Source organism: Nymphaea colorata, chromosome 4 (assembly GCF_008831285.2).
Source record: "Nymphaea colorata isolate Beijing-Zhang1983 chromosome 4, ASM883128v2, whole genome shotgun sequence".
Lineage (NCBI taxonomy): Eukaryota > Viridiplantae > Streptophyta > Magnoliopsida > Nymphaeales > Nymphaeaceae > Nymphaea > Nymphaea colorata.
In genome coordinates this window covers 17,408,232-17,420,386 of record NC_045141.1, presented here as the reverse complement: position 1 = coordinate 17,420,386, position 12,155 = coordinate 17,408,232, and the positions used below count along the sequence as shown (strand labels likewise).

The following is a 12,155-nucleotide window of genomic DNA, read 5'->3' as shown; positions in this document are numbered from 1 at the left end:
TTTTTAATCACCATAAAAAGATATTTTATGAGCACTTCCTTAGTTGGAATCAATTGGACTATGAAAATAACCACCTTACTTGTTCCATATGTCATGAATATTTATATCTACATGTTCTAAGCAATACACCGACAATCTCAAGTTAGATTGATTATGTCAAAATAGTCTTTTAAGTTGCAAGAAGATTATAATTTGAGGTAACAACGTCTAAGCCTCAAGTTTTGTACATGAGTCCATAGAGCCAACTTTACCATGTTCTTCAACTTTGGATCTTATTACATACAAACTAACAAGTGGAAAGAAAAGAAAACATGCCACAAAGATAGCACTATTCATTCTTTACGGAATGAAACAAGCAACACACTGCCCTTATTTATCCAGCCTATGAAATTTCCTCAATATTCACACTACAAAGAGCTAAAAGTTCGGCACTAGACGACCAGGCCAGGCAGCCATGGGTGCTCACACCTCTACCGTCCATCCATTTCAATTTTGAAGGAACCATTATATGGTTAGCTTCTGTCAAGAGCGGCAGCAACTCTGCCTTCAATCTTTACAGGCTTTGAATAGTATTTGTCGATAACATTTATAAATTCATGTTGCTCGCTGCATCTGCTCTGTTTCTAACTGTAATACAAGTGAAAGAAAGAAAAATAAAAAAGAAAAAACAATTGACATTTGTCAGCACTCTTTGGACATACCCCTTTCACACCCCTTTCACTTTTTGCAGAAGCTCCACTGGAATTCCATGGTTCACTAACTACAACAAGTGCAAAGCCACAATCAAGTTTTTTTTTCTGCAGCACAAAATAATTATTAAACACATATCAACTCGATGCTCTATGATCGAGCAACGACAAATGGCCTATCAACATGGGAATTCAAACTTGAAACAAAGCCTACATAAGAGTATCAATGGCTACAAGAGAAGTCTGCACTCATAAAAGAACATCAAGAGAGCAGGATGTAGTCTTAATTTCCACATATAGGAAGATTGAAATATATTAAAAGCAAAAAAAATTGGCATTAAAAGTATCAAAAACTGTTGCTAAAAGAATATAAATCATCAGTGCATTTCAGTAACAGAGTTTTAATCATTTACCATATAACAACATCCAGCAACCAACAAATTAGAATATATATATCACAATAGCAAGGTTTAAGGGTTTCTTTCCGAGTGAAAATGAAAAATAGTGAGAAGCACAACTTGCTTAAAGCATAAATAAAGGTTCGTATGCTTCGGAACCAAAGCTGAATCATATAATAATTGATAAAATTTATAGAAAAAGGGTGCTCCACCAAGATCTGTTCATAGGTATCTACTTTCTTTAGAAAAGAGAGTAACCACCATAGGATTGGAGACTAAACGACTGCAGCTACCCACATTTACTGTGCCCCTCCTCATCCTTTCATCATGTAGTTGTCGAAGATCCCTGTTTCTAGAAAACCTCAACCAAGATGATTTCATGATCACTTTTGTTATTTCCATTACAAAAAAAAAAGTATGAAAATCAGGTGATTCTTTCCACCCCTTTTGGAAGATTGAAGGTCCGCAGGAGCTGCAAAAAGCTTCAAGTGTATTTCTGCTCTGTTGAAGATCCTGTGTGCATTTACTCTCTAGCTTCTCAAGCTATGGTTTTGGTTAGATAACATGTTCCAATTTTTTTTTTTTCGCAAACATGAGGTGGCAAAATGATTGAGAAGGAACATACCAAATTTGTTGACAACTGTCAAATGTGGACCAGATGAACTAAAATACAAATGTAAGTCATTTAAGAATTTCAGCAAACACTTCATCTGCGGCTAATGAATTTACAAAGTAACATCAGATAGAAAAACCTAACAAGCACATTGCTCTGCTAGTCATATTTTTGGTAACAGTACAGAGAGGATGCCCTTAAAAATTGCTTGGCCTTGTAGGCTCGTAAGAAAGAGCGCGAAGGGAAAAAAAATATAAGCACACAAATATGTTTTTCAATGGCGTTTCAAGGATGCCATAAAAATTTCACAATTTCAATGGCATGGATAGATGCAGGAAGGAAGGGAGAGAGACAACGAGAGAAAGAAAGAGAAAAGGACCCCAAATCGACGTAAAGGAGCAAGAACCCTAGTTACTGCAAATCAGGGACAAATAGAGGGAAGGAGCGAGAGAGAAAACAAGAGAAAGAGAGAAAAATGAAAACCATACCTCACCTGAAAAAAGTTATTCATGGCAATGGAGCTCCTTGCACCAATGAAGGTGATCGCACGAGATGGAATGGAGGAAGCAAAACCGTCGGTTGATGGAATGGACGAAGGGACCAACAGAGAGAGCAAAGGAGCTCAGAGAAGTGGGCGAGGAGGAGAGTAAGAAGAGAGAAGGGGGAGAAATGGAGGAGAACGAGAGAAGGAGAAAGCGGGAGGAGAATGCGAAGAGGAGAAGAGAAACAGCTGAGTTCGACTCGAAGACAAGTCGGGGGCGAGAGACGAGTGTCTTGTTCCGTGCTGTTCCGAGGGTTATCTCGGAACAGCCTGGAACAGGAGAGCAATTTATACCCCTGTTCCGTTGTCCATCGTGTCCATCCTATACCATGGACGGCGTTTGATGGAAAAATTCATTAAACAGGACACGCCTGTTCTGTTCCGCGTGTCCTGTAACCATCAAATGACCTCTAAGGGATTATCACTTTTTACCATGATAACAAATATTTAACTCAGCCGAGGTTGGAAAAATGTCATCCACAGATTTATTTCAGGCTATCAAACACCCCCAAACAAAAAACGCTAAAAGTACAATTCTTTTGTTCTTCAATGCCTAGCTCGCCGTTGCTCCAGCAAGGTGGCTTTCTTTCACGGTGTTATACAAGCAATGATCAACCAACTGAGTCTAGGTATCCTTCCATTAATGTAGGTAGAAATTTACTTAACTCTCTTTTTATAATAATGGTGATTAGGCTTGCTCTTTAGACTGATGAAACTGAACAAGAAAGAAAGAGCTCTAGATGATAAATGGTGTGGTGCGCCAACAAGTTGGTTCATTGGCATATCCTTTAGTGATTTATTTTAGAAACCAGCACCCTTTTGTTGTTGCACTGCAACCATCGAACATGTCTGTGTGGCAACCCAAAAAGCAAAAGCTATTCTTCAACATGTTGGTGCATGATCACAACATTATGTCTAGAATTAAAAGGTTTCAGGCCTTTATAGCTAGTTTCAGCACGGTTTTAACTTTTATAGTTCATATCTGTGGTCCATTGTAGAAAGAGAGTTGTGTAGAAGATGTAGGGATGACTTGGGCCCCATTATAACTTGGATCCAAGTCCAAATAATTTATGCAGAGAAAAGCAGATAGAGTCTTGATACCACAAATATTTTTGTAATAAACTTGACAAAGTTTACTCAATGAATGCTCAACAACTAAACCAACAAAATTCACAAAGTGAACATGATCAAGCAACAACTTAAAAGAATGCACCAAATACATTTAAATAATAAACTTCTTTTACTTGACACTTACATAAGAAAGGGACAAGGATTCACCTCAACAGCATCACATAGTTAAGGTAGTGGTAACTGTTGCTCGTTACACGTTGATTTTTCCCCATTAACAAGCAAGCTAGCATTAAAATAGATAGATAGATAGATGGATAAGGGAAGTTAGGCCCCGTTAAGTGCATCCAATAGCTCCTGATCTGACTCCAAGGCACTCATATACTGAGGGGCCAAGCAAACCTGTAAATCGATGCTTCCATTCCCACTTTTTCCTGGGAAAACTTCAATTTTCCCATCAAACTTGCTCCCTGGTCCACCGATCACAGAATGACCCATTCCCCACCCGAAGTCGATCCCATATATCTCATACCTTGGGGACATTCCCACCACAACCACGTTTGACACTGGCCGACTGTTGCCATACGTGAATGGCATCTTCGCCCATGCCTTCACGCGTTCACGGATAACATCGGCCGTCTGGGCTGCAACCTCACTGTGCAAGGCTTGAGCTGCCCAGCTGAGGTCATGAGCCAGGAGCTCACCCACCTTGGCTTGCACCACCAGTGGGTGCAGGCAATTGCCGAAATACTCCTCCGGCAAGGGCGGCCGCAATCTAGAGCGGCAGCCAACCGTCATTACACAAACGGTAATCGCCTCGTCCGGAAAATTCTTGGCGCGCATCGTGGACCGCCACAAGAGGGCGGTGATCGCCTGGAGAGATGAGATCTCGCCGGATTCCAGCTTGAGTCGCTCGTTTGTCTTGGCCTTGACCCGAGCCACGGCTTTGCTAGTAAACCGGAACATGCGGACCTTGAATGGTGGTGGTAAGGTTCGGTCCAAATCCTTTTCAGAGGCGATGAACCGCATCTGGCCAACCTCCTTATGAATCAATGGCCGCTCGGTCATTGGCTGCCGAGTTATGGTTTTGGCTCCGGCGCTGAGCTCAGACCATGACTTGACAAAGTGACAGAAGGACCCGCCATCAGCGATCGCATGGTTCATCGAGCAGCCTATCACTACTCCGTCCATCACCTCCGTCACCTAGTGTACAATTTAAACTAACTCTAATATTAGAAAATATAGGAGTTGGTACACCACATTAACTTGAAGCAATAAACAGAACGGCGTCATACCTGGATGGCAAGAAGTGGACGATAATGGCCGTCGTAGCCGATGGCAGCAACCAAAGGGAAAAAGGAGTTTACGGTTTCCGGAACGACATCTGAAACTAGGTCCGAGATGCACAGTCCGGCGGCCTTGGAGACGGTGAACTCCACTCCAGAGTCCTTGCAATCCACGAAGGTGGTAGTCTCCGGGTCCGTGACTAGCCTGCCGGACAAGAAGGGAAAGTACCGGAGACTGTCGGAGAGGGAGGTTTGAAGGCGACAGATGGTGTCGTCGAACGGCACAGGTGGCTTAGGAAAGACGACGCAAAGCTGTATGTAGTGAGTGGAAAGCATGGACAAATCCCATGCAGTTAGCTCCAATCGAGTAGGGGTGTCAACCTTCCGGGGAAGGTGAACCATCGTTGTTGAAACCTGTTCAACCGAAGCCTCTGCAGCCATTTCCGTTGCCTGCAAAACTTGCAGCTCTAATGGAAATCGACAAGCGGAGAGAAGAGAACGTACAATGCGATGTAAAGACTGCACGAGTATTTATAGGTGAAGTTTGGTCGTATCTTCGTTTTACTGCTGTCCAGACTTCATTTTCCATTTCTCCTTTGTTTAAACAGATCCATCCTTGAGGCTATAGACTGATCAACTGTTGAAGTAATCACTGGAAACTGCCTAAGTTAGCAGAAAAACAGTCATGCTTTTTTCAATGACTAATTTGGACCAAAAAAATGAAAAGAAAAGGTAGGCATTTGATTTTGAAGTTGATTGCACGACTACCATTTGATTTGCACAATCCTAAAGCTTTTTATATCGAATCTCCTTTTTGACAACTGAAGGAAAAAAAACAACATAGAATTTAAGGGTCAGAGTTCAATTCTTTGGTTGGCTTATACACTCTTATTTACACATTAAAAAAATTATTTTCGTAATTCTTATACTGAATCATTAATATTACGGGCCGTCCGGCCCTTCGTTTGACCATTAAGCCAAAAATCATCTGTGGCCACATGACTTGACAGTTTACCGCGGCCTTATCCCACAGATGTCGACATTTTTAAAGGTGTAAAAGTCATAATTTATCGTCGATATTTTCCTTTCTCACCGATAACATCCGGGACAACAGGGTAAATATCGGTTGCAACTCAACCCCGTGGAACTGTGGAAGAAAGTTCCAGAACAACCTTGCCAGGTCAGGGAAGGACAGGAATCGACGAATCGATCCGGCGCAGTCGGACCTGATGGAGTCCAACCGATCAGTCATGCTGTCCTAGACGGTTTGGTTCACAACCGAGTTTGACATGAATTTTCCCTTTTGTGACAAGTTTTTTAAGTCTCCCAGATGTTTCTCTTCTCTTGTCTCTCTATTATCCTCCTGTTTCTTTCTCATTTTCTTTGTTGATTTCCATAGGTTTAAGATTGGACCCTCAGGTCCAATCCTAAATCCATGGTTTTTATGTAACATGTAGCATGGATTTGAAATCTTTGCTATTGAGAGTCTAGGGCTGCATCACAAATCGAGCTAACTCGGGCTCCACTCAAACTCACTCGAGTAAACTTGACTCGAACTTGCTTGAGTAAACTCGACTTGAACTCACTTGAGTAAACTCGACTCGAGCTCGACTCGTTTTTTATATGAGTCAAGCTCGAGCTTAAATATAAACTCGAATATGTTAACGATTGAAGTCGACTGGATTAAACTCGACTCGGCTCGGTTTTAATATCATTTTTTATTTTACGTTTTTTTATTTTTCCTCCTTTTTTTTCTTTCACCCACGCAGCTTAATCTCTTTTTTTTTTTTTACGTTTTTAAATTTTTCCTCTCTTTTTTTCCCTCTATTCACCCATTCACCGACGTTTCTTTTAAACCTCATTATTATACCTCACTTTCATTATTATACTTTTCAGTCAATCAATCACTTTTTACATGGTCAGCAGCGAAAACGAGTTTAAACCAGCCGCTCGAGTCGAGTTCAAGCTGACTAAACATGAGTCGAGCCGAGCTCGAGCTCAACTCAGCTCGTGTGCAGCCCTAATTGAAACTCCTAAAAACGTATCTTTTTATACAGTCTGAGATTTAAAATCCTCAACCTAAATGTTCTATTACATCACAGGTTCACATGGATGAAAGCTGAGAAGAACTGAGCCCATTCGTGCCGATCTAGAAGATTCAAAATTAAAGCAGTAACCACTTGTCTGTAGTAATTCATTGCACATAAGCTACTGCCCGTCTACTGATCTTCTCTTCACCGATCATGGGCTTCTTTTTCTCCTTGCATTGTCTGTAGTAATTTATTAACTATCATTGATGGTGATATGCGTAAGAAGCGCAATACCAGGACAGCTTGATCCTCCATTATTTTCGACTTGACTAGAAATAAATTCATTGATGGCACATCTGATGGTCTCAGCAAGGCAGGAAACAGTTAACGATCAATTTTGCCAATCAGTCGATGCTTTCTTCATCTTCACTTCACTGACAGGCATTCTTTTGGCCTTGTAGGTGTATGAGTTTTAACAAATAAGCACCACCCACCATGTAAGCAAGCTTATGTGCAATCGCTTGAATAGTTCAGTCGCTTCTATCAAGTAGTTCTCTTGATCTTGACGATGCTGATAAGCTCTTGCCCTGCTTTCTCCACCCTTGGTCAGTACAACCGTGTTATTCAACCTCCTCTCAAATTTTTAAGTGTCCAATTAGATTATCTAACAAATGGCAGCAATCAAGATCCAATCAGAACACTGCGCCTACAAAGCTTAGTAGTTCTTTAGTCATTGCTCGGTCTCCTTAATTTAGGGCAACTGCAAATCTTAGTGGTATCTTGGCCATGACCGCAAGACGTCTAGATAGGAACCAATGATCATGTGTTCCCGCCTAATTATATGTTCCATACTGACTTCAAACACTGCTTTTAAGTCCCAGTAGAAATGAACTTGTGCAATGAAACATATGTATTGTATATATAATGGACTTAGCGTAGTTGGTCAGACTGTTGTGTGTGAATAAAGCCCTTCATTTTTCATACCTCGTGCAATGAAACATATGTATTTGTATATATAATGGCCTAATTTTGGAACTGTTTCGAGCTGTCACTTTGAAGGTTAACACCATCTTCTTGACTTTGAGACACCGGATAAACTTGGGACGATACGTGATAGGTATTGAAAGTTGGGTTGCCATTTGTTATTAGCTCAAAGGTGGCTGGACTCTTTACAATTTTTCTTTTAATTATTTAGTTACTTTTGAAGTGAACTTGTTTTCGTCGTTAATTAGTTTAGTTTATTTTTAAATTGCTGCGCCCATTAGGTTTAGAGTAGTACTCTTATTTTCTTTAGCCAGAATTCTCTGTTTTGTTTTCATTAGCATAATTGGTTTAGCACCCTATTTGAGTATTTTAGAATCTAGGTTAGTTAAAACAGTGCCTCAATGATAAACCGAATTTTGAACAAGTTCGTGGACAAAATTTCACTCTTATATGTTGCAATTTTAGATAAATTTTTGAGTTTCATAGGAAGGGACTAGTTCTCACACACACCAACTTTTAAACATGACCATTATTATTTTTTATCTGATTTTTAAAATGTGTCTAAAAACTTAATTTGCACTAGGTTAGAAGTATTTCAAGAATTTCCCATATATTATATGTAGTTTATTTTCTGCATTTTCTGATATTTAGAGTAGGTTTAACCTTTTATTTGTTTTGATTTGATTTATATAGTTTATTTCTCATTTGCCAATGTTCTCAAGTTAATTTCTACAAGACCAAGACATACAATATTTTTGGAGACTGTTGAATTGATTGTTGAATTTAACGTAGATACATTCTTGGCATGGAGGTCTTCAACTACACTTTAAGGGGCATAGCATAGTTGGTTGAATTGGGTGACTGGTGAAAGTTTGGTCATCAAGTTGATTTTCGTTGGTGCAGTTCTTCTATATTGTAAATGGTGGATGTATGACACTCTAGTTGACAGGTATCACACTGTCCACTCAGGTTCTAAATTAATGAAGGAGGCAAGGAGAAAATGTTGACCCTTGAGCCCCTTCAAGGCATCTATCCCCAATGAAGAGATGCTGATTGCGGAGCACATCATCTAAGTCGTTAACTTTGGTGTAAAAAAGGGCCCGGTATGTAGCTGCTATATATGGTGGGGGAGCAGTCTTAGATATCGTTCCATCAATGGAAGTGGGGGAGGTGATGAGGCGTTATTGAGTATCCTTGAGGAAAGAATTCAGTTTAGATTGAACAATGCACATAATATGCCTATAATATCTAGCAACGAGGGCTGAAAAAGAAGACTAAAAAGGATGGCTGAATGCAGATCCTCCGTTTTTGTGGAAGAGGAATTGGTTGTGGAGTCACTACAAAAAATGAAGGATTCACCTGGAAAAATGGTTGTCGGTGAAAGATTATTTTTACCGACATCCAAGTTGAGCTGTCGGTGAAGACGGCTTTTCACTAACGTCCAAGGGCCAACGGCGCTGCAAAACAAGCCTTCACCAACGTGCGCCGGGAAAATATTGTTGAAATTCAGCTTTTTACTGACGGCTAATGTGTAAACATTGGTAAAAATTTATCTTTCACTAACACGTGTTCATGCACGCATCAGTGACAATATATTCGTTAGTACAAGCTACACTTCCATCGATGTGTTGTATTCATAACAAATTATGTCATTCAGTGATTAGGGAAAACAAATTAACACATCTTCATCGAAGTATGCAATTGTGTCGTTAAACATTAATAGGGACGTTTTGGGGAATCTCCGTCAAAGTATTATCCACGTACACTGTTGTGTCCAGAAAAATTTTTAGCGACGTTTAATCCAATGTTGATATAAAGTTTTATCGACGTCCGATGGTGTTCATAAAAATTTTTACCAACGTTCTTTTGGGTGTCGATAAAAGCTATTTACCTACGTGTTGAAGTGCGACCCAGAGTGCTGAAATGTTGGTACTGGTTTCTACCAACACTTTCTTCACTGATGATCGAGACAGACATTAAAAACCTTCACCGATGTGTGATAATGTTTTACCGACATTTGCTGACCCTCTTTGATTCGTTGGTTCTTTTGTAGTGGATAGCAATTTCAGCACTAGACCAGACAGCAGACTTCCTTCAGTTGAGGCCCTTATTTACGATTTTATGAATTTTAAAATTAATTAAGACTATTTTAAATTGGTTTATGAATAAAATAAAAATCTAATATTGGACTTGTAAGTTTGGATCAGTAAATATGCTAGCGATATTGTTAACATAATAACATGGATGAAATCCTGGTTGAAAGTCTATAAAAAATTATTATTATTATTATTATTATTATTATTATTATTATATATATATATATATATAATATATAATGGTCACTAAGTTATCTAATCAAAATAATTTGATTTATCATGATGATGATTCATTCAATATATATATGATAGATCAAATTATTTTGATTAGATAACTGAGTGACCATTATATATATATATATTGAATGAATCATATTATTGATTAGATAACTGAAAGGAATCTCATTGTGTTTTGGCAAAGGGGTTCTGGAGAATGCCCAACTGCATTTAGAAGTTGAAATCAGGTTAATATAAATTTATAAGCGTCTCTGTTCAGAAATGAGGACCCCAGCAGCGCTCTCTCTGTCTGCTTCTTGCAATTACCATCGACTTTGCCTGAGGAGACTTTATTATTGACAATGTACAAATGCCATTGTGTTTTCATCACGGCAGTTGTGGGGTTCTCCCTCCATGAACAAATAAATGACATGAAGGGGGGCAGTTCTATCATGTGGCAGGGGATGATGAAAACGATGGGGGAATGGACCATTGTTTCCAGTTGACTGCAAGCTTTTATGTCCGCATGAAACTCAAATCCATGGCGTCCACTCAAATAAACACACCAGCGAGGTGCTGCGAGACCGACAAGATAAAAGAAAGAAATCGACAGATCGAGGGTCAACGTGAGCATTCACAACCTCTTCAGTTTTGATATATGCCTTCATGATTTCCTCATTATCCAGGGTCAACTGTAGCTGGTGCATGCTCCAAATCATCTTTTATCCTTCAAATATGGATCAACGAAAAATAAAAAAAAATAGTAGAAAAGGAAACAACAATCTAACATGGTTCGGGAACCTGCGTTCACGGGAGAAAGGATTTTAAATATTATTCAAAGGAAAGACAGGTTTCAGGGCAGACCCACGACTGCTATTTACAGTTTTTCTACAGCAGTGAAAGCTACTGAGCCAATTCGTGCTGATCTAGAATATTGTTGCAAACAACTAAAGCAAGAACCAGTTGGACATCGCCTGTGCTGCTGCCTGGCTACTGATCTTCTCTTAATTACTGATCATGGGCTTCTTTTTCTCCTTACGTTGGAGCTTAAGCAGTTCTCAAAATGGAGACGTGCAAAGAAGTTTTTTTTTAGTAAACAGTCTCAAAGCCAAGGCACAATTCATTTTTTTTTAGTATACAGTCTCTTTTTGAGCTGGCAATCTTTTAATCATAATGTTTAAGACAATCATATGGTTTAAAATCCAAAACTTAATTGGTTGTAAAATGCTTATTGTCCATTTTTCATAAATGACAAAAATACCCTTTACACAAAGGTTGTGAGCAGCAAAGATGGGAAGTATATAATAACTAGAATACTCTTAGCCAGACAAAAAGGGACAAAAAATAGTGGAAAAGCTTTAGGGGCGATTGGATGATTCCTTCAAAAACTTGGTTTTTATAAAACCTAGTTTTGTTAAAACCCAGTTTTTTAATGAGTTTCCAAAACCTATTTTGCCTGTTTGGATAACAAGGCAAAAGTAAGGTTTTCATTTTTCAAGACTTGGTTTTTCATTTAGATGACAAAAAATGAGTTTTCGAAGATAGCTGTTAAAAAAAAGTTCTACTAAGTATTAAATACAGTTATGTTAAAACTATAATATATATATACCCACACATGAACAATTGGGAGAATATGACGTTTCAAAGACCTTCTTGTCAAGGCGAGGTACTTTGCTGGAACATAAAGTGACCTGATGTCCATACTCAAATGTTCAAAAAAGATCAGAATACCATGCTCCAAATAAATAAACCAAGTCAAGGCAGAAAAAAATAAAATGTTACATGTCCTATCTTTGAAGAATTGCTTACCTCAAAAAATCCAAGGCAAATCTGCAAATCAACTGAAAAAACCAAATCAAATCCTACCTGCGCAAGGACAGACCTTGGAGATTTGCTGGGTGCCAAAAAATGTACTCAGCCGTTGGAGGTTTCGTTTAGATGCTGCTCAAAATAAGCCACCCAATCAGGGAGAGACCTAGAGATTTTTCATTAGGGAGGCCGAATTAAAGTTTTTAAATTGTAATTGAAGCCGAAATATCATTTTTCAAAATTTTTATATTAGACAAGCTAAATTTCTAAAATTTACATCCCCCAACCTTGGCTCCTCCCATGCACTCAATAGATGCACGCAGGTGCACTCTGCCGGTAGGTCAAGAATGTTGAAAGAAGTTGGAAATGTTCATGTTTCGAGTTTCCTCAATTTTAAACAACAAAAACCCTAAACCAGGTTGAGT

At 39.0% G+C, this 12,155-nt stretch overlaps 1 protein-coding gene across 13 annotated transcripts; it reads right to left on the bottom strand.

Moving 5' to 3' along the window:
* Positions 1-236: 236 nt before the first annotated feature.
* LOC116252069 (uncharacterized acetyltransferase At3g50280-like) lies at positions 237-5,103 on the bottom strand. Of its 13 annotated transcripts, none has more exons than XR_007573029.1 (3): positions 4,605-5,103; positions 2,189-4,512; positions 237-797 (listed from the first exon to the last, which is right to left on the bottom strand). XR_007573029.1 is itself a non-coding variant. In XM_031626113.2 (2 exons), exons 1-2 carry the CDS (start codon positions 5,034-5,036, stop codon positions 3,637-3,639), a joined length of 1,308 nt encoding a protein of 435 aa, XP_031481973.1. In that variant the 5' UTR covers positions 5,037-5,103; the 3' UTR covers positions 237-3,636. The 13 variants fall into 13 exon arrangements, 1 of the variants encoding a protein (XP_031481973.1); XR_007573031.1 differs by having other exon boundaries at positions 237-760; XR_007573032.1 differs by having other exon boundaries at positions 237-756.
* Between the last annotated feature and the right edge of the window lie 7,052 nt (positions 5,104-12,155).